The 27,342-nt window shown below is 53.4% G+C and overlaps 8 protein-coding genes across 8 annotated transcripts; 4 read left to right on the top strand and 4 right to left on the bottom strand.

Moving 5' to 3' along the window:
• Positions 1-117: 117 nt before the first annotated feature.
• On the bottom strand, positions 118-670 carry LDX57_004139 (putative quinol monooxygenase; the record flags this gene model as incomplete). Its single annotated transcript, XM_046085796.1, has 3 exons — positions 118-268; positions 392-504; positions 611-670. 3 exons carry the CDS (start codon positions 668-670, stop codon positions 118-120), a joined length of 324 nt encoding a protein of 107 aa, XP_045941759.1.
• A 395-nt stretch (positions 671-1,065) lies between these two features.
• LDX57_004138 (transcription factor domain-containing protein) lies at positions 1,066-3,442 on the bottom strand (the record flags this gene model as incomplete). Its single annotated transcript, XM_046085795.1, has 7 exons — positions 1,066-1,271; positions 1,331-1,840; positions 1,898-2,163; positions 2,213-2,650; positions 2,709-3,017; positions 3,077-3,183; positions 3,365-3,442. The coding sequence occupies 7 exons, from the start codon at positions 3,440-3,442 to the stop codon at positions 1,066-1,068; spliced, it is 1,914 nt and encodes a 637-aa protein (XP_045941758.1).
• Positions 3,443-4,327: 885 nt separating this feature from the next.
• rgd1 (putative Rho GTPase activator (Rgd1)) lies at positions 4,328-6,782 on the top strand (the record flags this gene model as incomplete). Its single annotated transcript, XM_046085794.1, has 9 exons — positions 4,328-4,501; positions 4,582-4,635; positions 4,716-5,322; positions 5,379-5,584; positions 5,634-6,138; positions 6,194-6,337; positions 6,397-6,491; positions 6,544-6,614; positions 6,671-6,782. 9 exons carry the CDS (start codon positions 4,328-4,330, stop codon positions 6,780-6,782), a joined length of 1,968 nt encoding a protein of 655 aa, XP_045941757.1.
• Positions 6,783-7,342: 560 nt separating this feature from the next.
• On the bottom strand, positions 7,343-8,426 carry LDX57_004136 (uncharacterized protein; the record flags this gene model as incomplete). The annotated part of the gene is made up of 3 exons (XM_046085793.1): positions 7,343-7,838; positions 7,903-8,010; positions 8,068-8,426. The coding sequence occupies 3 exons, from the start codon at positions 8,424-8,426 to the stop codon at positions 7,343-7,345; spliced, it is 963 nt and encodes a 320-aa protein (XP_045941756.1).
• A 45-nt stretch (positions 8,427-8,471) lies between these two features.
• LDX57_004135 (uncharacterized protein) lies at positions 8,472-10,069 on the top strand (the record flags this gene model as incomplete). The annotated part of the gene is made up of 5 exons (XM_046085792.1): positions 8,472-8,680; positions 8,886-9,438; positions 9,502-9,557; positions 9,613-9,760; positions 9,827-10,069. 5 exons carry the CDS (start codon positions 8,472-8,474, stop codon positions 10,067-10,069), a joined length of 1,209 nt encoding a protein of 402 aa, XP_045941755.1.
• Positions 10,070-11,044: 975 nt separating this feature from the next.
• On the bottom strand, positions 11,045-11,692 carry SUI1 (translation initiation factor eIF1; the record flags this gene model as incomplete). Its single annotated transcript, XM_046085791.1, has 4 exons — positions 11,045-11,193; positions 11,327-11,419; positions 11,548-11,622; positions 11,671-11,692. 4 exons carry the CDS (start codon positions 11,690-11,692, stop codon positions 11,045-11,047), a joined length of 339 nt encoding a protein of 112 aa, XP_045941754.1.
• Positions 11,693-17,206: 5,514 nt separating this feature from the next.
• SRB8 (RNA polymerase II mediator complex subunit) lies at positions 17,207-22,315 on the top strand (the record flags this gene model as incomplete). Its single annotated transcript, XM_046085790.1, has 6 exons — positions 17,207-17,834; positions 17,898-18,495; positions 18,559-18,763; positions 18,831-19,469; positions 19,528-19,826; positions 19,876-22,315. 6 exons carry the CDS (start codon positions 17,207-17,209, stop codon positions 22,313-22,315), a joined length of 4,809 nt encoding a protein of 1,602 aa, XP_045941753.1.
• A 1,044-nt stretch (positions 22,316-23,359) lies between these two features.
• Positions 23,360-27,142, top strand: LDX57_004132 (uncharacterized protein; the record flags this gene model as incomplete). Its single annotated transcript, XM_046085789.1, has 2 exons — positions 23,360-23,584; positions 23,651-27,142. 2 exons carry the CDS (start codon positions 23,360-23,362, stop codon positions 27,140-27,142), a joined length of 3,717 nt encoding a protein of 1,238 aa, XP_045941752.1.
• Positions 27,143-27,342: the final 200 nt, after the last annotated feature.

Genomic DNA, 27,342 nt, shown 5'->3' with positions numbered 1-27,342 from the left:
ATCTTCTTTCTTCATCATAATGGTGGGATCCACTGCTGACACCGAATTTACTCCGTACTGACTTAGTAGTCTAGTCTACCTACTAGGTGCCTATACTCTTCTCTTCTCTTCTCTATCTCAAGGCCTCATCACCCCCGCTGACCCGTCCAGAATCCCATTCCCGACTTTCACCTCGTACGGCCGCTCCATCAATCCCGATGCCTTTTCGCCGAATGTCTGGAAATACGGTCCTAACAGGTGAGTCTGCAGCGCTTCGTGGTCTCGGTATCTGGTATTGCCCGTAAGCTCCATTCAGACAGACTCGATCATGCAAATACAGAAAGCATTCATCTTTTTCATTTGGCAAAGAGAAAGAAAGAAATAAGAGGAAACGAATAAGAAGAAAACCCACCTCTCAACCACCATAATCTCACTCCCATTATTGATCGAAAAGGCATAGTACACCAGCGTATCCGGTTCATTGGCCTGCACCGCCCGAGACAGTTCCGCGAGGTGCGACGCAAGCTAGATGGTAATGGGATTCGAGGAGTCAGTCGTCGTCCTTCTAGATCGGTATTCATACTCCGTTGAATCGATAGATAAACCGGTCGGCCAGGCTGTGGGGACGTACTTCGTCGTGTTTACCCGCCTTGGGATACATGATTGCCACCACATTGACCTCGTCGGACATTTTGAAATTTGCTTCGATAGTAGTCCTAGCGAAGAGGTGTCGAGAAGATGGCAGTCCGTCGAGCTAGAAATAGATTCTCCAAGGAGCGAAAGAGAGCTCAACGCAAGGATTGAAGGAAGGGAGAGCTGTTCACAGCTCAACATACCGGGGACAATGCGCATGTGGGGTAGGCGTTTATGACTAACTGATCGTCCGTTCACCAGGCAGGGCTGATCATACAAGACCCAAGGGGGATTCTAGACTCTCTCTCTTGCTCTCGCGTAAATGGTATCTCATTCATGTGTCTATACGTATATACAGTACAAAGAAAGATATGGACAAGAATTTTACACCCGGGAATTGCAGCAATGCAGTCCCAAGGTTTATACGGCGTACACCCAGAAGATGCCCGGCGGTTACATCACCGGAGGTGCCACAAACGAGTCGGGAATTCCTTCAAACACCCAGTTCAGCGAGTCGAATACCTCCGAAAATCCCGCCTCGCTGATGAATGCCCCTTGGTCGAAATTCGTCGCGTACATCAGGCTCGGATCTTGCAGCGAGGCGTCTTGCTGGCGGGTGACCGGCCCTGTCGTCGACAGGTTTGGATTGGTCATCGTTCCTATATCTTAGTGAGTATGGACCAATGTTCAATGGACTGTCTGGACCCATGGAGCATACCTTGTGCATCTTCGATGCTCTTCATCGGTCGGAACCGCTGCCGCCAACGCCAGACCGTGTCGTATACATGGCTCATGCTCATGCGACAACGGACCTTCAGCTGCAGAGCGTCCTCTCCTGGGGAGTCCTCCGCCCCGCCGGCATTCCACATCTGCGCCAGGATGTCTGCGAGCCGCACCGGACGGTCGTGATCCATGACGCTGATGCGCCGGATGGCCGAGATGGCCCCGTTGAACAGCAGCTTGCCGTGGTCGAAATCGATGTGGCGGCTGAAGCTGCTTTTCAACAGCTTCATGAGAGCGAAGGCGGCTGAAACGATCATCTGAAGAATGTAGTTGGTCGCGTGACCAATGAGCTCCCCCGGTGAGGTCTCAAGATCTAGTACTCGTCCAAGGAAGGACGTCGTAGCGATGAACAGTTTAGTCAAATCGTCGCTTCGTGCATTAGACCCAAGGAACACAAAGTATCGAAGATGTAATTCGGCGGCTCGTAGATGAATCATGTTGATGTCTGCACACAGGCATTAGAGACAAATTTTCGAGGTGAGATATGGGAAAAGGTGCGTACTGGAGATGTCACGGCTAAACTCCACCTCCATGTCTCGGAGTTCATTCTCCAACAGCTGCACGATCAACAGCTTTTCCGAGCTGATGAACTCAGCCGGCTCGGGTTTGCTGCTATACAGAGATTTGGTGACCCGGTCGCAGAATTTTTCAATCCGCAATCGAATCCGTAGATCGTCGGGTAGCTGGTAGTCGGCATCTCGAAGAGACGGCGGCTCCAGCGCCCAGTCGTAGATCGTGCAGGGAGGTTGTCCGTAACCGGTGGCCACACTATCACACGTTAGCAGCTTCGCAACGGACCGAGTGGGAGTGAGCGTACTTCTGAGCGACTATGTTACAGATCACCCACGTCTGCAAACGATCTTTGACCGCTTCGCCCTGGATTTCCATGCGGAAGGTGGTGAATTCTTCCGCCTGAACGGGACGGTGCAAACCGAGTTGCATGGATATTTGCATCATCAGCCCGCTGAGCATAAAAGTGGCGTCCGTTCTTTGACTCGTCGTAGGCAGTGGCCACGTGCACAGAAGACAGAGAGCCTTCACTATTCGATAGTCTTGCGGGACTCCAGTGATCGTGGACCACAGCAGCCGACTGAAGGGTCCGGTGAGCGCGCTGAGCAGACCGGGTTCCGACGGGGCTCGACGGCTGGCGACGCAGATGATTGTCCACGCCTGAAGTGGACATCGACGCAGATACTCCTCCGGAGGTTTCTGAGGGTTCAGCAGAGGTAGAAAAGGGTGGTAATACTTGAAGTACCTGTACCGATGTTAGAGCCAATGAGTTGTCCGGTCAAGCCAGGGACGGTGCATATTACTGGTCGAATAGCCGGGCTACTCGCGGTCGAGACAAGGAGACATCTTCCAGACTCCACTGGTTGTCTTCTGTAGAGAGGATAGATGCATCTCGGTGCATCGTCATCGGGGTCGCCATAGGCTGCGGCTCCAGCGGAGCAGACAGCGGCCGTGACCTGTTAGACACCGCCGAGTCCGGGCCACAGAATACATCCTCGGAGCACTGCGACATCTCGTCACTGATGTTGGCTTCCGCCGCATGAGGATGATCATTGTTGGTGGCTAGACGTCGGCGGAGATCTGCAATCTCTCGCTCCATCTCAGCATTTCGCCTGTAGGTGGCATGCGTTAGAAAGCGACGAGTCAGAGGGTAGGGCAAGGCCGGTGTTACCTTCGCTTAGAGATGCGTTTAAAAGTCGGCTCGACCTTGCATTCTATCTGAAGCCGGCGGCAGCGTGAGCAAGCCGCCGCGGGCGTTTGCACAATGTCACACCGAAGCTGTTGAGCACCGATGAACCCCCCATTTTTTAGCCAGCCGTCGAATCAAAAATTAGGGGTCGGCGGGTGAGTACTCCGTAGGTGCGTAGGAAGCATCGGCAGCAGGGTTGCTACATGGAACGGGGGGCGTGTGCGTAGGGTGCAGGATGATGGATCAGAAAGTAACAGGACTTGGGCTTACCTTCTGCTGTTTACACTCATTACAAGCCTTTCTACTGCCACCACGGCGCTTCCCCGTGACCGGGGGCGTCTTCTCCATGGCACAAGGTTCGGAGTTCCTGGCAGATAGATCAAAGGCAGAGACCGGCCGGGGCATCCTGGGGGTGTTCCGAAAGTCGCTGGGAGCCGAGGATAAAAGACCGGCATGGGTAGGCAGCCCATTCGGGGAGATCAGAGGCCGATAGCCCAGATCCATCGAGATAAAATAGAATTCGCCCGCCGGTATGGAACCGCGGGGCGTGAGAACACATGCAAAATCGAGGCGAAACGGTCAGAAGCCAGGCCTGAAGTGCCGGAAATCGGCAGAAAATCTGGGGAGAAGAAGTGCAAAGCGTCAGGTCCACAAGATGGAGAGCCGCGAAAGTCGGCGGTTCCACAGCTGACTCATCCGTGAAGAGTGCCTGAGGCAGCGCCACCTGCGACGGACGGACGCTGGAGTGGCCCGCGAGGTGGTGGATCCGGAGCGTAAGAAGGAGGAACTAGGAATAGAAAGGGGAGATGGGCTGTTTGACATGAGTTTATTCTCTGGATCCTGCAAGCACGGTCATTTGACTTATTATTAGCTATTACTTCTTACCCGACTACGTACACCGTAGAGTTAGACTAACTACGGTGTATGAGACTACTCGGTGCCTGACGGTTTGACCAGCACAGACGATGACGTATGTCGCTGCACCTGCGGGCCACGGTACCTGAGGCACTGAGGCACCCAGGCACTGAGGCTGCGCAGCCACAAAGCCACCAGGCCCTCAGGCCCTCAGGCCACAAGGCAGGCATTACATAACTAAAGCCTTAGGCTTCCGTCATTCATTCGGCTGCCAGACTCCTTTTACTTCCTGCGGCCTCGTTCTTTCTTCCTTCCTCTGCTCTATTCCCTCTAACCCCGCTTGGGTCCTACGTTACATTCGTGTTTCCCGACGTTCTCATGGCCGAACCTCTCCACGACAGTCCGGCGCCAGCTTCGTCTTCCCCCCGGGGCCCCGATGCGCCACCCTTGAGCGCGGATTCCGGTCAATCGGCGAACTTGGATATCCGTCCAGGCCCGCCGGCCATGTCCGAGGAATTGAAAGCTCGTCTGGACAAAGTCATCTACTCAGATGTTAGTGGGATGCGATCTGATCCCAATCCCCCCTTAAATTGACCAAACCGCAAGTGCGCTGACTGCAACGTCCCATATAGATCGGCATTACCACTCTCCTGACCCGGCTGAAACAAAGCGTCGCTTCCGCAAGGGTGTGTTCCTGTTTCACGCCGCATTCCCTCCCTCTCCCCCTAAATGAATACCGCGGGCGCTAATTGGAATATGACATCAGGATTTCTCGACGTTCCTGAAGAAGCGGTCCAGTTTGGAGGAGGAACATGCGCAAGGACTAAGGAAACTCTCCCGCTCTCTTTACGATGCCGCGCACCGTTCCGATAATCGCCAGGGCACCTACGGCCAGAGCCACAATGATTTAAACCGTTTTCATGACCGCATGGCCGACCATGGACTTCAGTTCGCCGTGTCCTTGCAGCAGATGGCCGACGATCTGCATGAGCTGGCATCGAACATCGAGCGGGGTCGCAAGCAGTGGAAGCAAACCGGTCTGAATGCGGAGAAGAGAGTATTGGAAGCGGAGGCGTCGGCCGAGAAAGCGAAGGCCAAGTACGAGTCCCTGGCGGAGCAATATGATCGCGTCAAGACGGGCGACAAGGCCGGTGGGAAGTTTGGCCTGAAGGGACACAAGTCGGCTGCGCAGCATGAGGAGGAGCTGCACCGCAAGGTACAAACTGCGGATTCGGATTACGCTGCCAAGGTACAAGCGGCGCAGGCAGCTCGACAGGAACTGGTTTCCACCCACCGGCCTCAGGCCGTTCACGCCATGCAGCAATTAATCTCGGAATGCGATTCGGGGCTCACGCTGCAGCTGCAGAAATTTGGTGGGTTCATCCTGTTCTTCCAAATGATCTCGTCTCAATACTGACAGTTCTTTAAGCTACTTTCAATGAGAAGCTCCTTCTGGGACAAGGTCTCTCCATTAGCCCGCTGAAGGATGGAACCAACACCGCCCTCGCACCGAAGAGTCTCTACGAGGTCATTCAGACCATCGACAACCAGAAAGACTACAATGAGTTCATCCTGAGCCACGAGAATAACCCCGCTGCGGTAGCCTCGGAACAAATAAAATATCAACGTCATCCGGTGAGTCCATTGCCTGAGCTCTTTGTGTCTCCTACTAATCTTCTACAAGACTCTTGGTGGCTCAGCACCCGTCGTCCCGGCCTCTCAGCCCAGCTCGCAAAACAAGCGCATGTCTATGCTGCCTCAGTCCTTCTCTACGCAACAGCTCCCTCCAAGCCAACCTTCCTCGCAATCCCCAGCCCCTAGCAGTCAACCTCATCCCTACCCCCAGGGACCCGACTCGTACTCTTCGCCTTCGTTCCAACAGCCTCCGTACCCGACCAACTCGGGGCCGCCTGCTCCTGAGAAGGTCCCGTTAGATGGTGCGCCCTCGGCCCCTCAGCCTAGCCCGCTGCCGCCACCGAGCAATTCCTTCCAACAACACCTGCCGCCGTTGAAACCGGTCTTTGGGATCTCCCTCGATGAACTGTATGAACGAGATGGCACCGCGGTTCCTATGATTGTCTACCAATGTTTCCAAGCAATCGAGCTTTTTGGCCTGGACATGGAGGGTATCTACCGTATCCCCGGCAGTACTAACCACATTAATCAGATGAAATCGCTCTTCGACAATGGTGAGTAGCCTTCTACCTTTCTGTCAGTCCAAGCTGTTGCTAACAATTGTAAAAGATTCATCACAAGTGGACTTCACAAACCCCGAGAATTTCTACCATGACGTAAATAGTGTTGCCGGCTTGCTGAAGCAATTCTTCCGAGATCTTCCCGATCCGTTGTTCACCTCAGCTTTCTACTCGGACTTCATTAATGCCGCGCGTAAGTCCTGGAAACTACAAATGTTTATTTAAAACTCGCTCTGACTGACATGTAAATAGGTATCGAGGATGACGTCAAGCGTCGTGACTCGCTGCACGCCCTTGTCAACAACCTCCCCGATGCACATTATGCCACCTTGAGGGCCTTAATACTCGTACGTATCCCAGCTTCCCCTTTCCTTTCCAACTCCATCTAACGCCATGCAGCACCTGAACAAGGTCCAAGAACATTATACCCAGAATCGTATGAACGCAGGCAACATTGCCATTTGCTTTGGGTACGTGCCCTTCTTCCCCCATTCATCATACATGAGCAGAGCTAACAAATGAGCAGTCCTACTCTATTGAGCGCAAGCACCGGCGGCAACATCGCCGATGCAGGCTGGCAGGTCCGTGTCATCGAGACCGTCCTGGTCAATACGTTCCAGATCTTTGATGACGATTAGTTAATTCTTTGCATTATTTGATTCGTTACTATCTATATCCTGTATTTGCTCCCGCTTCTTTATTCTATCAACCCTTCTTCAACTTGCATAACATTCTTCTTCGTATCTTCCTGGCTATTCTACGGCTTACCCCATAATTGTCGTCTTTATTAACACTTAGAATCCAAGTTGACTGATATGACGGTCTAGATTATTCATCAACATCTTCAATTTTATGAGCCACTGGAGAATAAATACAACATATGAAGAAATGAATAGAAAATTCCGGATATAGTACAGGTGGCGAAGATATGGGAGATGCATATTCCTTGAACAGTCCGCTGAGAGGTGGTACAGAGTACAAGATAGGAAAAGAAAGGGTGATGGGGGAAGCGGCGTATATAGAACACATGATTGAATCGGATCGGACCATGCCAAACCGTGTTTGCAGCAAGTGCCTCGGGGAGATTGGTTAGCTGGGTTGGTCGTAGGCACCTATGATAGGGCTAAGCGGACGACTGCCTCAGGCCGCCAAAAGTAGAGTCGAGAAGGAAAGGATCCCTGGGTTGACAGCTCGACGCTTATTTCTTGCCCATCATCTGGGCCTTCATCGCCTCAATACGATCGGCGGCTGACATCCCAGGAGCAAAGGCGGGATCCATGAGCTCGTCGACGGTCGTGGGCGAAGTATGGCCCCAAACACGCCAGGGCTCCTCCTCCCCAGTCCATCGCATTTTCTGGATGACGATGTACTCTGTGCAGTCCTGCTGTTTGGGGGCCTCGGCAGGGACGGCCGACTTCTGGCCCTTGTGCTTCGACTGCACCTGGACTTTGCCGGTGGACTGACGACTCGTGATGCGCACGACGACCTGACGGACTCCGGAGTTGGGCAGTTCGGGTATCTGGGTGGCGCGGTCCGAGACGACGCGCAGGCCGGTGAGGAAAGTGCCAGGGGTGCGGTTGTATTTGTCCAAGGACCAGGTGACCTTTTCACCCTTGGGGCGGCTGTTGATGCGCGAGCTGAGGCTGTTGGCGAGGCCGGTGCAGCAGAATTTGCGGAGTTTCGTGACGTTGCCTCTATTGATTGGAACATAACGTGGTCAGCGTCGCCCCTGCACAGTATGTCATGATCTGAACTTACTCGGCGAATGTGGAGTACATCTGCTGGTGGAGGTTGCGGGCAACCTGTCGTCGTTCTTTCAGACGGAGCGGCAATCCTTTGTTGAGCCATTTGGAGTAGGCGAGCAGACTGTCGGTGAGATGTTAACTACCTGGTCGTCACGTAGGGGGGCAAGATCGGTCGTACCCTAGGAAGTTCTGAGCACCGGTCTTCATCCAAAGCCATTCCATCCGTAGACGCTCGTATGGTTGCTGGAAGATCGAGGGCATATCTCTCCACAGCGGTCGAATAAATGTTCCCGGCAACAATCCAATATCCTGAGGCAAGTCCGCACGATTCAATTCATGTCCTCGAGTCTTCATACTCGGCTGAGCCGGTTGTTTGACGGACACTTCGTTCGGCACGTAGCCACCAGAGCGCCGAACGGACTGCGAAAAGTGTCGACATTGGCGCGAGGCGGCGATCGAGGGGTACAGGTGCGCGAGGAGGGCATTGTTGGTCCGCACGGTCGCCATCAGAGGCGCGGGGGACAGCGACGAGGCCATGGTGGACAGGCTGGACACGGACTGGGCGAGCTGGAGAGCAGCGAAATGGACGAAAGTCCGCGGATGCAAAAGAAAAGCGGCGCTCACGTGACGCGGCGGTCAGCAGCACTTCGGCCACGCTTCGTCCATCTTCGTTTCCCTCTCGACCTTCCGTCTCGTCTCCGTCTGGGCGTCGTCACTGTCCGATTCGATCCGTTGGTCTTTCTCTCGTCCGTGACCCTCGTCTCCGGTAACCGTGCTGCCTTGCTTCCTCTGTTCGTTGCACTTCTTCCGGCGTCAAGGCGAACTCTCGGGGCTTTTCCAATCCACCAACGGTCGATCAGTGATTACTACTACAACAGGTCCCTTTATCACCTGGATCGGAGGGTTTCTTCGACTTCAATTCCCCTCCTCTGTTTTCCTTTCCTTCCCAATCCTCGGGACTTTCTGCGTAACGGCTGCATATGCCGTAGACTAAAGGCTGGCTCCTCGTCGTGATGCTGCTCCTCCGCCCTTCTCTCTCCACGCTCCGTCAACTCCTGAGCCGGACTTAAACCCGCCCTCCTATCGGACTACTCCATCCACCACCCCTCCTCCCTCGCTTTCCTCGCCTCCTTTCTTCCCCTTCCCTTCGGCTCCTATCTCAGCGGCGGGTTTCCGCGATAAAGCCGTGGCGCCCTCATCGGTTCCCTCCCACGTGGTCCCGCCCTCCCCGGCCTCGTCGACGTCCCAGGCTCCCAGCAGCCACGATGTCGCTCATGCGCCCTCCTCCGCCTTGCATCCCCGAGTGGCCGTCATCCTGGGAGTCGATCGGAAATGGTACCTGCCTCTTATAATCAGCCGGGCTCTGAGCACGGTCCCGGCCGCGTGGTGGGGTCTGCGCTGTGCCTTTACCTTCCTGGCCGAATTGCTTCACATTCGACCGGGTATGGGACGTGAGGGGTGGGCGGCGGCGATCGTGGGAAGTGTTGGACAAGATTGGGATGTGGAGAGAAGGTTTCGCGTGACTGAAGTAGCTTTGGCTATTATGTGGGTGAGTATTCTTCTGCTTTACCTGTCGCTTGGTTTGGGGCCCTATGGCTAACATCCTCTGTAGTGCTGTGCATCCGCATATCTTTCTTATTTCTTTGCTGATTGTATGATGTCTCGATGGTCGGTCTCCTTCCTCCTTCCCCTCATATCCTAGACTGTGCTCACCCTTCGATAGGCTTTTAAATTATACCCCGCCAGCAGTTGTTATTCGTCTCCTGACCACAAACGGGTTAATCGCTTATATCACATCATGGGTTCTCTATCTCTCCGGCGCATCGTCCGATCCCCGTCTTCTCCTACCTGCATGGATCTCCATCACAACTGTATTCCTCCCCCTCCCCCAAACATTCGCCCAAATCACCAGCTAATCAAACCCACCCCATTCCCAGACTCTTACGTTCCTCTACCACGCCACACAAAACCACGCCATGATCAAACGCGAAACGGCCGCCGCTTTGCTCGTCGTCTCGGTCGCCAGTTTCGTCAGCATGTCTTCGCTTCTGCTGCAGCTCCATCTGACGCGGGAGAACGAGCCCGAAGTCCCTGTTTTCGTCATCACTAGGAAACTGTGGGATTGGGCCGTGGCGATCTTCTTGCGCATGAGGGTCGTGGAAAGTGCTGGGGAGTTGTAGGCAGTGTGTCTGTCGTCTTTATCGATGGCTGGTGTGGTGGGATTGTGTGATATCGGAAGTGTGAGAGAGTGTGTGTTGTGTGTGCGTTTGTCCTGTGGAGAATCCTATCGTCGGTCTTTATACCATTTGATTTCCCTTTTCCTTCTTGAAGCATCTGACCTGTTTGGCTGTCTGTTGGAGTGCATTCTCCGGAAGGTCAATTGTTTCTTTCGGACCAGAAATAAACGCCTTTGAGCGTTATGATACATTACGGTCTACAATTCTACTGTAGAGTCAAGTAGGCACGGGATTAAGAGAATGATCCTCAATTGCAGAATAGCCATAAGCGACATAAAGGCCCGAAAGGAAAGTGACAGTCAACGAAAGCAATAAGTCAAGTCTCGAAAGACAATTCAATGAACCCATCAACAACTTGACTCGAGCAATGAATGACAATCATCACACAACAATTCCCGAAAAGCAAAGGGATAAAAGAATACGAAAAGTAAAAGACAGTGATGAATCAGTCGAAGACGATCACAGAAGGAAAAAAAAAAAGTAATAATATCTATGACGATATTGGGTATCTACCAACGCCTCGTTCCGTCATAATCCCATTCTGAAGTATAGCAGTCGAGTCGAACGAAAGACCCACTCTGTCATCAATCATACAGGGCGATTGATCAAACATTCAAGACAGTAGGTCATTCCGACAGAGGCCCAAGTCCAGTACACCAGGCTCAGAGTGTGGATGGCAGGATAAAAGAAAGATGACATAAGGAAAGAAGAGGCAAGATAGAAGAACGACAGGAAAATAATAAGCCTAAGCTCACCCCGATCCACCCGGGATTGGCTTGCACATGGTATGGTATGGTGCAAGATCCGACGGGCAGATATACCAGGGCTGCTACCACATGTCTCTCCTCGATCTAACCACTCTGAGGGCAACGCAGACTGGGAAGAAGGGGACCGGAACGGGGGGGCGCGGCGGCACGCTTAGAAACCGTGGACCTTGATGGTCTTGGCATCCAGCTCGAGACCTTCCTTCTTGTCGGTCAAAAACTCCTGAACATCTTTACGCTGGTCTCCTTGCAGCTGAATCACATCACCCATCTCAGTGTCGTTGACGATGGTTCCATTGCAGGCTGTTAAGGGCCAAGTTAGTGGTTGTGGACCTTTTGACTGGAAGGGTGGGAATATTTGTGGATTGGGTTTCATTGTGGGGCGAAAGGCGATCGATCAGGGAACCCAGTCGAATCGAACGAGGAGGAAACGTACCGAATTTCTTCTTGATCACCTTCAGAATCTTCTTCTGGTCGAACTTCTTAGGAAGACCCTGGACGGTAGTCAAGGTCTTACGGCCATTGCGCTCTGCGGAGGGAAGAAAGTCAGCTCAGGTTCGCGGTTGAAGGGAGGGCCCGTGCACATTAACGCAACACAGAGAAAAGAGGCCCCCACCGGACGGGGAGAGAGAAACGAGGTGGAAGAGGACAACGTACGCTGAATCCGGATATGGATATAATTCTGAGACTGTTTAGTCTCGCCGGTGTCTTCGTCAGCTTCGGCGAAGGGGTCTGTGAGGGCACGTGTTAGCCTTTCCGGGACCAGAGCAGAAAATCTACCCCGCCAAAATGTCATGCGCATTCCGTAGACCTTGCGTCAAGAACCGGATACGATCACCCACCTCAGGCGGACAGTTCTTTCAAGTGCTGGCCCAGCCGCGAGTGAGTCGCCGATCTCCGGCACTGTCCCAGGCAGGAGTTCTGCAAGACGGGCTTCTTGGACGAGGCCAGAGATAGCAAGGAAAGGGAGGTGGCAAAACGACTTACCGAAGGTCTTAAGGTTTTCGATGGACATAAACTCGGCCTTTTGTCGTAAACGGCCCTTAAAAGCGGAGTATAGTAAAAGAGCGAGGGGGACAAGAGCTGGGAAACTCTGGTGTAGAACTAGCGACTGGCGAGCGAGAAGCGGGAATGCGAAGGCGATGATGGTTGTCGGGAAGGAAGGCTGAAGATGGGAAGAAGAGCCTTTTGAGGGGCGCCTTGTGGGGGAAGGCGGTGTGTGCCCGCCGCTGAGGGTGACTCAGCCTGTCGTGGCCTTGACACCTGACGAGCCCGGTCGTGTCAGGTTCCGGTGACTTTGCTCGAGCGTGTAGAATCCCGCAGAGGACAAGTACCGAGTACTTCGATCGTAGTGCGACCAGGATAATCCTGGTCCCTGTCAAACTTTGCGGATTTTTCCTTTTTGTTCTTCTCGAAAGTCTTGGCATCCTCGCCCGATCCTCAGGCGCCAAAGAGGCTGTGTCCGATCTATATATACCTCGATATATACCTCTCTAACCTACTGTCGACACTCGACAGGGATCCAACCCACTGGTACCACGTCTCCTGCGCATTACATGGCAAACGATCCTGATCAAACCATCCTGGAACTCCGTCAACTGGAGGTTACTCAGTCCGGGCTGATTCACCTCATCCCTGCCAATCACGCCCGTCGCCATTATTTGCCACCACTCGCAAACCCAGAGAAAGCGCCGAACCCGCCGGCTCTACCGGGGCTAGAACTGACCCGATGACGGTTCGTGGCTGCAACTCTGGTTCATAGCCACCAGGCTCTGGACTGCTCAATAGCATCCAGGCGCCGAGCAGGTATCAAATCCCAGATCCCAGGCATCGGGATTAGAACCAGAAGGAGTCCCTGAGTGCGGGAATAGCCCTGTCGCCTCCGCTCGTCTCGTCGGAGATCTCGAAGGGACTGTCGTATATCCGGTAGGATCTAGCCCGCGCTTTGCGGTCGACTGGATATCGCTTGAATGCTGCTGGAAGATTGTTCCGGTGGTGTTTGACTACGGGAGTTCGACCACGGGAGGAAGTGTTGGTGTGACCTGAAATGAGCAAATGATCCTAGTGTTACCGTGGGTTTCGTCTATCAGGATAGTACCAACCTAATGCAGTGGTGGTTGGGCTGCAGATGTAACGTTCGTTGATCAATGTTGAGGTCTGGCTATTTTGATTGGCGTAGATATCATCTCACTTATAAATGTTTTCTAAACTGAACGTTCTGACCAGAATGCTAGATCGAATCCTACATCTAGAGTACTTGTTCTCCTCAATATATCTACCCGAGCAGCAAGGTATAGTACACATAATTAATTGGATCTGACATTCGACATATCCATGCCATTAGGGAATATCATGATCGAACCCAATGTAAAGAAAGTCGTATATCTCCTACGGAGTAGAAACCCACCAAATAGGGTTGTATGGCCCCTCTGCGGGGGAACAGTTTGTTGCGTTGGTGGTTGATAAGAGAGAGGATAATGATGGGACCAACCCCGGTACAATGTCTTATTGTGCGGATGGACTGAGGACAGATGATTGATACTGAAAGTCAAAGTACGAATTGCCAAACTTCGATCATTGTAGTGTGAACTCCAGTACGTTGTAGAGACCGCAGTCTCTTGATCCTACTGGAACCCCTACTTATATCTACCCTTCTCCCACTGCAAGTAGAACAGAATACCCAGCCGGCTTTGATGTCTAGGAAAGAAATAATTCTCAATCCAAAGAGATATTTCAAGCAGGACTTGCGTATATAAACATATAGGAGTATCTGTATCAGCTTGCTAGGGAAGTCAGGTGTTCGTCTCTTGACCTTAATAAGGGTTTATATCAAACGAGAGAGGCGCTCCCCACATATTTATATGTTGACACCCAGCGAACTCAATCAATGTCTTGGTCCTGATAAGCCTGTGCATTGATTTTGCAAATAACATGCTGACTGTGAAACACCACAATAGGATTATTATTACATAACTATAGCATACTGGGGCAGCGGGACAGCAACATCCTGGCAGAAGCATCTCGTACACAGCGGATAGGTTCGGGTATTTCCTGCGCCCGATAAGTCTCCCACTCACTCTGACCAAGCCTGATGCACATCCACACTCCTCCACATATACCTGCTCGAAACGATAGTACAATGGTATCATGGAATCGACGCTTTTAAGGAGACGGAGATGGAGAAGGGGCGGTAGCCGTGTTGCTACGGGCAGCGGGGGAAGGCATGAAGATGGGGAAGTAGGTCTGCGCAGGTTAGACGAGACAAGTTGACAAGGACGTGGATACGGCGAGAACATACCACGACAAGGGCCATCACTTCAGTAGGGGTCATTAGCTAGGTGTTCACTTATGAGAAGAACCGGGCGACATACAAGACATCAGAACAGACATGTAAGACGGCGTGGATGCGTTTCTCTTCTGCTCGGGGGTTTCACCGAGCCATGACTGGAGGGAAAATACGAAGGAGACCCTGAAAGATGGACTTAGACATGTGCGGATCTGACCGATAACCGGCGACTTACCATCCAATCATCCTGCATGGACGGAGTGGTCAGACACTTGGTTGTAGTTCGTTATACTAGAAAGACATTGCGTTGCGTCTCACCTGTTCCGGGTGAACATCTGTCGACATGTCAGCATGGGCGCAATTGCGACAAGACCCAACGGGGCAACCTTACCGCAGCCATAGGCAGGGTGCTCGACATGGCGCCTATTCCACAACACAATCAACAATCAACAATACCACTCCCATTATCTCCGGGGAACCTATGCGTACCGGTCATATCGGCGTCATCCTTGCTCTTGGGAGGGTCGACATAGGGGATGGCTAGTACGGGGGAGCACTCGATTAGCAACGAAGTCCGATGATGGCCGCGACCAGGGCACAGGGCGGCCTACCGAGATCCAACCTCCGCATATCCTTCTTGGAGCCCATTGTGGATGATATGGAGACACGAAACCGACGCTAAGGAAAGGCCGAAAACTGGGATGCGGGATGAGCGAACTGAAGCGCACTGGAGATGAGATGAAGTTGGCCAGTCGGCGGAGGTGGACGCCAAGACTCAAGCGGCAAGTCGGGGTGGCTTCCGGCCTGAGGTATCTACTCTGGGGTCTAGTACAGTCTACTCAACACATATTATTACTTACTACCTACTACTCCGTACAACTAACGACACGATACGGAGTACGGAGTCCGCCGCCTATCACTTCATCTTTACGGTAGTGAGTTAATTTATTGAGTGGATAAGATGAATACTTGTGTACAGTACGCCGCCGGGTTGTTGATCTGACAAGCTGACCGTGCCATCGGAGTCGTACCCGCTCCCTGCTGTTTGCGATAATTGTTGACAAGTCACACAGCCTGACTCCGATTGCAACTCCGTATGATATTTGACTGCATGACGGGCGGTCAGACTCAGGCACTGGATCGTATTATTCCATCGTCGGCCCCCACGCTCCACGAACATCCATGCATGCGATAGACGATCACGTGCTCCCTCGACGGTCCTTCCGAGGGTCGACTTGACAAATCCGGCAGTTAGAAAGAGTAGTTAACTAATAAATGATGAATTTAGGGATTCACGATTCACGGTCGTCGTCGTCGGACGGAACTCCCGATATTGGCCTCGAGTTCCCTTTCCTGATTTGTGCAATGGATACGGCCAGGAAGCATTGATACCCAGGCAAAGCACCGGCCAGCCAGCCATCCCCCGGCGCTGATCATCGCCAAGTGGCATGACTTTGAGGATTGTCTGATCCTCTGCACTCCACTCCCCGGAATTTGGCATTTCCAGATCAATTCCGGATTATGGGGGAGTCAGTCCTCTCCTGATCTCTTCCCCTCTTTTCGATTTTAATTGTCCGGGATGGCGTCGAGAAGGAGGGAAAAAACCAACCAAAAAAAAGCCCTCTTCTCCGTAGTGCGCGCGATAAGAAAGGACAAGGGCCCTAAAGGCTCGGCATGGTGACAGGGGTCGAAAGAGTAGTGTTTGCCCCAATGCAGTTTCTGTACAGACAGATTAACCAGGCCATCCTAGCTGCATTCTGCGGTGCAACCGTCGAGCGTCACACGGATCCACCTCGAAATCCTCCCATATTTGCTGAGATCCAGAGTGACACAAGCACAGCCTAAAGGTGCATGCCAATGAGTGAGGGAGAAGGACCAAGCGCAGTTGCATACGCAGTACGGAGTATGCACGGATGAAACAGAACTGGACTACCCATGTCGTATGGACTGGTGGATGCATGAAAAGGATCGTCGATGTTATTAATGAATAATGGACGACGGGCTAGATTGAGGTGGCGAGACTAGGATCCATGATTATGTTCCGTCCTCACCGATCTTGTTGGATCTCTGAAATACGTATCTAGAAGAAGCGAAGGTAAAGAGACGGGCTAGGGTCAAGTCTCGGAGTTGTTGGAGGATCTCTAAGGAAAAGAGTTCGATCTCCGAGGATTAACCACAGCGATCGACCGGTATGAGGTAATAACCTTAACCGCCGAGCTGCGATGCAGTATATCGATGAGAATGACCATTACACGTCAGGGAGGCATCGTATGATGCCATCGCGAAGGTCACCTCGGACGATGGGAGGATCCTAGCGAGAATCATGTTAGATTCTTGCGAATCCAATGCCAAGAGAAGTAAGTAAGTGGATGGATTCCCGGAGAATCCGACAAGTCTGAAGGGACCTACACCGAGTGCAGCGTAGGGAGTACAGACGGAGTTCCTAGAGAACACCCGGCTGACTCATCCACGTAAGGAGCAGCCGGTAATACGACCGTACCAGAATGATGCCGGCAGCCGAAAAGGCGGCGAAAAAGGGGCGGCGGTACGGTCAGCATCCGTCAGGTACTGAAAGAATGGTACGGCCAGTTGCTCCCGTAGTTACTTTACTCTCTGACCTGTCGATTCCTCTCAATCTATCCTCCCCTTTTCTCTTCTTTCCTTTCCTTTCCTCTCCCTCTCCTAGGTTTTAGTTCTTCCCTCTCAAATCTTGCTCCCTCCTTTCCGTTGGTGCGTGCGCGCGTGTTGCCGGATCGCCCTCCCAAACAAGATCAACCCGATCACCCTTTATTTAACCGGCATCCTAACCGCCTTATCTCCACATCGTTCGCTGAGTCGCCTCCCTTTCCCCCGACTTCCATCTTTGGTGATCTCTGGGATGTGAAATCGTATATTTCTTTCTTTCCCTGCGTGAAACTGTCGATCCGAGTGTCCCCCTTGAGTGTTCCCGACCCTCCGTCCGATCCCGTCCGACCTGCAACCGACTCCCATGACCCGACTCTCGTTGCTTGCGCACATCATGAAGCTGAGATGATCCCTCATCCTTCTGCCGGCGTCCAACCGTGGGCAAATCCTATGCGCCCTCTCAATAGCGGTCCGGGACGGGTGGAGGCCCCTCAGGCTTTGGGTCAGCCGTCTGACCCTCAGCCCGAGAAGTTGCCCATGTCCGTCCCTCCGTCGCAACCCCGACAGCCGGCAGTGATTGATCTGACAAGCACGGGCGGGGATGCGCGGGATCGAGAACCACCAGCGAAGAGGCTGCGCCTGGATTTGCCCGCTGCCTCGTCCGCACGAGATGGCAGTCCGGCATCGGGGAGCACCGGAGAACCCAGAAGTACGCCGGGAACCGCCACCTCCAAGCCGCCGGCGCTGGCCTGGCGCGGTCGACCCGCCTGGTCTTTCCAGGCCCTGATCTCCGAGACACCCGGTGGTGCTAATACTGGTGGCGGAGAGACAAAGGAGGGGGATGCGGCTGATGTCGCACCCGGGGGAAAGACATCTCCGCCCCCGTTGCCCGTCCTTCCCTGGAAGTACGCTCCTCCGCAACAACCAGGGAGCAATGCGGCCAAGTCTCGGGATAGTTCGCCTTCGAAGGCGGTCCAGACCACCCCCTATCATATCGAGGTTCCGACCGTGGCGCCGGCCATTAGAGGCGACAGTAAGTGATTTGGCAGCTCTTCCTTTGGACCCGGACCGGGAGAACGTGGCTGACAAAGAGCAGAGGTTGCGGACTTCTCGCCGTGGTCTGGAAACCATCCGGAAGATGTTCTGAATGAACAGACTGCCAAACAGGGCCATTACGACCGCACCCAGGTTTCTCAGAACGAATCAAACACGGCGCGCCCGTCCCTTTATGCGCAGCTAAAGCACCGCTCTGGTCTTCAGATGCTCTCCTCGGTCTTCTCAGCCGCTCTTGAGAAGAGGCAGAATCACAACATGGTCAACGCGCCGTCGACGTTCAAACCGCCTCCTCGCGTGACTCTGACGGACAACAAACGAGAAGCCTGGCTTCGCGACCTAGCCAACCCGTCAGTTCCACTACGCAAACTGAGCCGAACGATCCCGCACGGTATCCGGGGCAAAGCGCTACTAGATCAGTGCCTGAGCAAATGGATCCCGGTGAGCCGCGCCGTCTGGTTAGCCAAATGTGTCGGAGCCAACGAAATCCGCGCGTTCAAAAGAAAGGGCACCAGTGGGGCCCTAGCTGTAGGGCTGGAGGCCAAGTGGGTTCGCGACTGGACTGCAACTGTCCAGCAATTCCTGGAAGGTGTCATTAGTGTCTGCGGTTCCTCCGATTGGAAGATGAAGATAACCTATGCGTATGTGTCCCTTGTTCTGTAGGGCCGTAGATGACTCTTCTAACCCTACTATTCCTGCTACAGAGTCAGTCTCACTGCCCGTTTATTCTTCGAGCGGTTACTAGACCACGACCAGTATCTTGGATGGTTCCTCACTTCTCTGGAAACATCTTCATCCAACACCGTCCCCGTTTGGCTCTTGATGCTTGGTGTTTACTGGGACAACATCATGCGATACCGGAAGCGGGGCCGGCGACTCGCGGAAGTGTTGCTTGCGAAGCTCCAACGTGTAAGTGCATTTGACTGATGGTATCTTTGCTTTCTCCTAGTATCCCAACGCATTGACATTGCGATAGATATCCAAACCGGAGCAAGTCGTACCTCTCCGGCCGCTGGTCGACCGCTTGTCTCTCTATATTCGCCGGCTTGTGCTTGAACATACATCCTCCGTCATACTCCCGAAATCATGGGAGAAGTACAAAGATCTCATCTCGTCATGTTTAAATCTGAAAGACAACGTGCATAGAACAGTCTTTCAAAATCTCGCAGAGCGGAATACAAGGGTGCAGGCTCCCAAGTGTCAGCAGGAAACGGCACAACGTTCACCACAACAACGTGTGATTCACCTCTTCGACTCTGTCCGTTCCACTCACGAGATCTCGTCGACCTCGAGCGAATGTCTCAAGACTATCGAAGACAAATCCGTTCTCATTAGCAAGCTTCTGGAATGGACTGCTACCCCGTTTCGTTACGGCCTTTGCCGTGTATATACTGGCGTTCGACTTTTGCGGAAGTGGAAAATGTCTGGAGTTGACATCGACTCGTACATTCTTTCGTTTCTCGCGGGAACCAAAGCGACCTCAACCCTGAACATGGAGAATATATATCATATCATTTCGGAGCTTGTGCGGTCTCAGACATTTTCCGTCGGTAGGTATCTACAGTGGTTGATGGCTAGGGGCGTCACGAGCGATGCCCATCCCGACGCAGGAAAGGTAAACCATACCGAGCTGTACTGTTGCTTCTGCGATGCTGACTAACATAAAATGACAGCCCATCTCGAACGATCTCTGCCTCTTGAAGCAGCTGCCCACGGCTCGACTCCCGGAACATGTGCGGAACCTTCGGAACACGCTTCTCTACCGTGCGGGCATTTCGGCCGCGGAGGAGGAGTCTACCATCGAGGAGCTCAAAGCATCCGTGGCTCAGCGGCTGCCGAAAATCTTCGGGAACGAGATGAGCAGCGTGATGCCCAGTGAACACCAGCTACCGGACTTGACGTGGGCCGTCAAGTCTGAAATCGGCCAGTGGATCCGGCGGGGCATCTCTGTGCATTACCGTGACTCGCATAGGTAAGCCTGCTACTTTTACTACCCGAAGACAATCACTTACCGATGGCAGAAAATCCAGTAGCTATTCCTTCCTCTCTGGGTCCAGTGTCTCTGCCCTCACCCCTCTGGAGTTCTACAGCGTCCGGCACATCTTGGAGAGTTTTGGGGATCTGTCTATACTTGCCGATGTTCTCAAGCAAGCTACAAACTGCGATGACAATATTGTTCTGGCATCTGTTGCTGACACCATCAATTATCACTTTGACTCTTTCTGTGTTATTGGTGCCACAACTGATCTCTTCCGGGGACTTGTTGAATCGTATGCTCGTATTAAGAGACTAGGCACCCCGAGTCTGGACTTGGTATTCTCACTCATCGAGCTTGGCCTCCGACTGCCCAACGAGTTCAACACCGTTGCCCTTCTCCGTCAAGATCTGACGCGTATTGAAAACAAGTCGGCATTGGCAGCCCCGTCTCCGCTGTCCGATAGTATCCCGCCCAGCTTCAGCGAATGCGATCGGTCTTTCCAAGGGAAGCTAGATCAAATCCTGTCATCGGGCAGCGGCATGGACGAGTCCACCATGGACACAGTCTTCAACTCTCTCACCAAGACCTTGACCTGTAGCACTGGGGAGGCGAAGATGTCTGCCAATGAGACCTGCAGGTACTTGGCATACCTGCGGCCTTTCCACCCGAAACATTTCGACTCCATGCTAGTTCGCTGGATATGCGGACTGTTCAAATCCTCCGCCCCCGGCATCACGTCTCGCATCTTACCCCCTCTCATAGGGGTAGGGTGTGTCACTATTCACGCGTTTTTGCTCCTAGTCAAAAGACTCATGCAGTCCGAGAGAGTGACTTCGGTGGTTCCGAACTTGCCGGATTTGCGCGTGGACCTTCTCGACCTCCTCGTTCCTCCCCAGCCTGAACAGGGCCGGTGCTTTGATCTGGTCACCTATCGTTTCTATCTTGCGCAGCAGGAATTCCTCCTCAAGCACCCGCAGGAGACTCTCGAGGTGATCCGTGACGCCGTTGCTTTGATCGAGAGGCGGAGCCAAGAAACCGGGCCTGATCCCAGACGTGAGCATCTCGAGAAATGCGCCATTAGCTTGCTCCAGGTCATGCTTACTCAGGACCCACCAGTCGTGGTGCAATACTGTCTGCAAAAGTTCCTTGGGCAACAAACCATGTCGACCGCAGTGCTACAAAAGGCCACCGATCATCTTCTAGGATCGGACTCCCCCCGTAGCTCTCTAGACATCCCCGAGGCTGAACGGATCATCCTCATGACCGATGACTTCTCGCTTCCGTTCTGTCAGCTGAAACTCCAGATGTTGTTCAACGCCGAGTCCGGAGAAGCCGCCAAGAATGGCATTGTTGACGTGATGTTTAATGCTGCAGTGAAAGAATCGCGTTCCAAAGGCAGCAACTGGGTTGGGCTTGTGGGTTTAATGAGTCAGGATGCAGTTCGTCAGATCCGCGAACGGGCCGAGAAGGAGTTCCTTTCCGTTCCCATGTTCGAGGATTCCCCGGATCAGGATGCTTCTAAGGACAAGACCAGTTCCATGGAGACTGCCAAGCTATATCTTGGGATTGTCGAGAAGCTGGCGTATAGCATCCCCGAGACCGGTGTCCCGTCAGTAGTCCCTGTGATCGTGGACAAAATGGATGCGCTTCTCCACAGACTTGTCACCGTGCAAACCAACTTCAACAGCTTCACCATCAACAGCCGTGGCGCCGCCGCAGCGCACTTGGTTCAAGCCCGCCTGACCTTCGAAAGAGCTCTGGCATTCTGGTTTTCATCCCTGCTTAGGATGATTGTTATGCACCGCGCGGCATTCAGTAGCGGATCTTCCTTAGCGCCCAAGCCCCACGGCGCTCAAGAGCAGACTCGGTTATTGATCTCAATCTTCTGCGTCTCCCTCGCGCGCCTGCCGGACAACGTGCTGCGTCTACTCCCATCCGCAGACTATTTCCCTCACCGCGTCCCATCCGAAGGGTTTCGACCGTGTCCCGGGATTCTGCTCCAAACCCACGCACTAGATGTCGCTGCGTCTCTCATCGACGCCTTCCCCGACGAGTCTCGACAACAGTGTGCCCGATTCCTCAAGGAAAAATGCCCTCCGTTCATCCAATATCAGAACGACTTACGGTTCATCTATCTCCTCGGCCCCATGAGCGATGCTACCACATTGAATGTCACGCAACCTGCTTCCCTTCCCTCGCCTGCTGGCGGCGGGTCGACGCCCACACCGACCCCATCCGGATCCCTGGCCGGCGGACCGTCCGCGCCGCAACCACCCACGCCGGCCCCTACAGGGATGCCCACCGGCGTCCCGGACGGAGTCAACTGCGTTGCCAGCCAACTCCGCCTGCAGTACCGGGGCCGAACCATGGGGCCCTATCCTGTTCGACCCTGGGAATTGCTCGAGGATGCCGCCCCGATTGTAGGGGCCAATGACACCGCCGTGAACCTGAAGTACTTTGACGCTCGACGCGTGCGAGCTTAACACCACCTCTCCTGCCTCTTATCCTATAGCCACCTCTGACTAAATTACCCATCCTTCTCACACCTGTCGATCTTTCTTTTTCCTTCTGTTCAATCGTTATGCCAGGCGCCTGATACCATACTCATTGCATATACTTGTGAATTTCTATTGATTGATATATTTATTTTGTTCGTTTTTTTATGCATGCACAGCATCGCAGAACATGAACCATGTCTTATCTCTGTCATATTGCATCTTCATTTTCAACTGATGATCTCCTGTATGCATGGCGACCGTGGTTATGGGTTGATTGGCGAATTTCTACTTATCTATCTATTTTTCCATGAATGATAGTTTACCCTGCTCAGTGCTCGAGGTGACTGGGGTCTTCTACGGCTGGTTGGGTCGATGTATATAGAACTGGCGTTTTATCTCAGGAGGGGTCTTGAATAGCATTTTTAGCATGAAGCATCAACTCTTTTTACCCTTGGTTGGTAATGTGGCAGATGTGTTTCTACTTGCTAGTCAAGTAATCGTCGAACTATATATCTTTTAGCCTCTTAACGTAGAAGCAAATTGTTCTGGTCCTCAGGTTTCCTGGGAGTTAATTCGACGAAGGCCCGGTGTTACTTTCCCAAAGCACCTCTCCCTGTCCACATTGGACAAAACCAATGCGCAAACGTATTATCATGCCTCATTCTTCGTGCCACTTTCCAGCTTCCGCGCAGAAAAATTCCGAGGGAAGCCGGACAATTTCCCGTGACCCACCCTTCCTGATGTGGTATAGTCTCAATATCCGCCTCCATCCAGCGGAAATCCCCACGTCTCCGCATTTTCCCTCCAGCACGGAATCCGCCCGCCTCCAGACAAACTTGCAAATCCACCATGGCGTCACGAGCACAAGGCCCAAGGACGATGGCGGGGAAATGGGCGGAATCACCGGATCAGGGGAGCCCGGCTATAGCCTAGCAGATCGGGAAATGAACGAACACACATAAGAATGACATGCAACGACCTCGACCGCCGAGTTGGTTCTAGATGGACTTCATCAACAACACTGTCAATATGGCTTCGGTGCAGATACAGTCGATGACGCCGTCGCCGGTTCCGGCGCTGTTGACGGCGTCGAAAGTTCTTTCTGTTCAGCAGGGTTCGTGTGAGAGTGCAGAGCAGGTGGTTTACACGATTGATGGCTTGCTGCGTGCGAGAGCAGCTGGGGAGAAGGCGGATGAACCGATCGTGGCTTATCCGTCTGCTGGGACGGAGTATGCGTATTATACGCCTCGTCAGGTAGGCGGTTCCTTTAGAGGATAATGCGAAGTGATGATGGTGGAGCTGGGCGCTGATTGAAAGCAGTTACATACATTTGTCGAGGCGGCTGCTGTTCATTATTCGAAGGTGATTCCTCAGCGACGGTCATCGCAGGATGCAGTGCAGGTGGTGGGTTTGCTGGGCCCGTCGGACTTTGAGTACTTGATTACTCTGCTGGCTGTCTCGCGGCTGGGTCATACGGTTCTGCTCCTGTCGACGAGGATCGCCGAGGACGCCTACGTGAGCTTGGTAGAAAACACCAAAACGACGTTCTTAGTTACGCATTCCAGTTTCCGGGAAATGGGCGAGAATGTCGCCAAGCGGACCGGTGTCAATCAGCTGTCTGTGTTAGATCGCGACGACTACGACTTGCCGGTGACTGTGGATTTACCGCCCGCGCAGCTAGACTGTCAAACAGAGGCGAAGCATGTCTGCTGGGTGATTCATTCGAGTGGATCGACGGGTCATCCCAAGCCCATCTACCAGACGCATTCTGGCGCCCTCCGCAATTACGCCAACAATTTCGGATTGCGTGGCTTCATCACATTGCCGCTCTTTCATGCCCACGGCATCAGCTGTCTGTTCCGAGCCGTGCACTCCCAGAAGCTGATCTACATGTACAACGCAAATCTGCCCCTGACGGCACCTTGCTTGCTCACCACGCTGCACGAACACCCCGAGATAGAGGTCCTGTATGCTGTTCCGTACGCGCTCAAGCTTCTCTCAGAGACAGAGGAGGGACTGAAGATGATGGCGCGTCTGGATCTGGTCATGTTTGGTGGATCCTCCTGCCCCAAGCCCATCGGAGACAAGCTGGTGCAGAACGGCGTGCGCCTGGTGTCGCACTACGGCACCACCGAGACCGGCCAGCTGATGACCTCCTTCCGCGACCGCTCGGACCTGGACTGGGACTACGTACGTCCCGGACCCTCACTGTTGCCTTATCTCCGCTGGGAGGAGCAGATGCCGGGCATCTACGAGCTCTCTGTCTTGGAAGGCTGGCCGTCCAAGGTTGCGAGCAATCGGCCTGACGGCTCGTATGCAACGAAGGATCTGTTCGAAAAACACCCGTCCAAGGAGAACGCATGGCGCTACTATGCGCGGCTCGACGACACATTGGTGCTTGAAAACGGCGAAAAGGCCAACCCGCTGGTCATCGAAGGTGTGGCCCGGAATAACCCTAACGTGGCCGAGGCGATCGCCTTCGGGGCCAACAAGCCGCGCCTAGGGCTGTTCTTGGTCCATGCAGAGAATAGCAACTGTACAACGGACGAGGAGCTGATTGATGCGGCATTCCCGGCGATAGAGCAATGCAATGTGGAGTCGCCGGCGTATGCCTACATTTCCCGCGACATGATCCGCGTCCTCCCTGCAGACGCCGAATACCGCAAGACGGACAAAGGCACAGTCATTCGATCGGCGTTCTATCGAGACTACCAAGAGCAGATCGACCAAATCTATGACGCTGAGGATGCGCATGGGGATCAGATTCTAGAGGGAGATGAGCTGCTTGGTTTTCTGCGAGAGCAACTGCTGCAGATTGCGCCGTCCATCGAGCCTTCCAGCCTGGGAAATACCACCGATATCTTCGGTCTCGGAGTCGACAGTCTGCAATCCATCCGCCTACGAAGCGTTATACTCCAGATTCTTGACTTGAAGGGACAGAAAATTTCACAGAATTTCGTTTTCGAGAACCCGTCGTTGCAGGCGATGGCTGACGAGCTGACCCGCTTGGTTATGGGCGACACCAAGGAAGAAGTTCCCGTGGAGGTTCGAATGAGCCAGTTGATCGAGAAGTACACCGAGTCTATCCCAGCGCACGTATCGGTTCCCCGTGGTTACGACGGCGAGCATGTCGTTGTGACCGGCGCCACCGGTTCCCTCGGCGCGCACGTTGTCGTCCAGCTGGCTCGATCCGACAACGTTCGTCGCATCTATTGTTTAGTTCGAGCGAAGACCAGACACGCTGCCCATCGTCGAGTCCTCCAATCTCTACGCGACCGTGCTGTTCTTGCAGATCTGATGCCTGACCTTCACCGGAAGATTGTTGCTCTACCATCCGAACTGTCCGACAGCAAGCTGGGACTGGATACTACGACGTACCATGAGCTTATTGATTGTACCACCGCCGTAATTCACTGTGCCTGGTCCGTCAATTTTACCTGGTCGCTGGAGAGTTTCGAGCAGAGCTGCATCGCCGGCACCCGCAATCTGCTCGATTTCTGCCTGAACGTCCAAGCCCCAGAGCCGGCCCGCTTTTCGTTTTGCTCATCCGTGAGCACCGTCGCACGGAGCCCTGGGGGCTGGGTGCCCGAAGCATTGCCCGACTCTCTGAGCTACGCTCAGGGTATGGGTTATGCGCAGTCCAAACTGGTGACGGAGCATATTGTGAACTACGCGGCCCGGGAACGGGGCATGTCTGCGCGCGTGCTGCGCGTGGGCCAGATCATTGGCGATACGGTCCATGGCATCTGGAATGATTCGGAGGCGATTCCTATGATCATGCAGACTGCGAAAACAATCGGCGCGCTGCCCCGGCTGGACGACATTCTCTCGTGGACACCAGTAGATACGATCGCGAGCAGTGTGATTGACTTGACCCTCACACAAGATGCAGGTGATGTGTTCAACGTGACAAACCCTATACTGAATCACTGGACGTACGACCTCCTTCCGCTCCTCAAACAAGCAGGCCTAGAGTTCGAAGTGGTAGAACGACAAGAATGGTTGCGTCGACTCCTGAATTCTAACCAGGATCCGGCTGCGAACCCGCCCATCAAGCTGCTCCCCTTCTTCTCAAGCAAGTACGGAACCGATCGCTCGAAGCCTCCGTTGTTGTACGACACCAATCTGGCACGGTCTGCCGCGCCCGCTCTTCGTCAGGGCGGTGGGCTCAACCTGGACCTCGTCAGTCGATTTGTTCGGTACTTACAGCTCGAATGCTGGAATCAACCCGCAAGTAGCCTATCGAATGCAGCACTCAAGGCTCGCGAGATCATATTCCTGATCGGCCCATGTGGCTGTGGCAAGAGTACCGCAGCGCACGCTTTAACCGAGAGACTCAATCTCCCCGTCATAGAAGGTGATGACATGCACTCCCCCGTTGCGCGAAAGAAGATGGGCAACAAGGTCCCCTTGGCCGACGAGGATCGATGGGAGTGGCTGACACACATCCGAGGAGCCGTGAAGGATCGATTGCAACAGCATCGTGACCTCCCTGGACTAGTAGTTACTTGCTCCGCTCTTCGCACCGTCTACCGTGATCATCTCCGCCGACTCTCCGAGTTATTTGACTTCCCGGTTGGAGTTACCTTCGTGCTCCTGGATATCCAGAACAAGGAGAAGTTGGAAGACAGACTGGTTGCCCGCTCCGAAGGCGAAGGCAACTACATGGCTTCGGCGATGGTCGAATCGCAGCTTAATCTGCTGGAGGAGCCGGATATGTCCGAGGGAGATGTCATTCGAGTGGACTCCAGTCAAGGGAAGTGGAATATGCTGCACGATGTGGAGGAAACCGTGCAGGGCATTCTGCTGTGACTTGATTTGAATTGAATTAATTGCTCTTGTCTTCAAGCTTTGATATTCGCATTTGTTGGATTATGGGTGTACATACGTTTGATTTTCACTATGGTCTTTTGTACTCTGCACAGGCGTTTATTATTTATCTTTCAGTGGGTTATGAGATTGAGTCGGACAAACTAACTTGTTTTCTTCTTCAGTGCAAGATTGGTACGAGT

This window comes from Aspergillus melleus (genome assembly GCF_016097325.1).
Source record: "Aspergillus melleus strain CBS 546.65 chromosome Unknown contig2, whole genome shotgun sequence".
Taxonomy (NCBI): domain Eukaryota; kingdom Fungi; phylum Ascomycota; class Eurotiomycetes; order Eurotiales; family Aspergillaceae; genus Aspergillus; species Aspergillus melleus.
The sequence above is the reverse complement of the archived record's forward strand: the minus strand, read 5'-3'. Positions and strand labels throughout refer to the sequence as shown.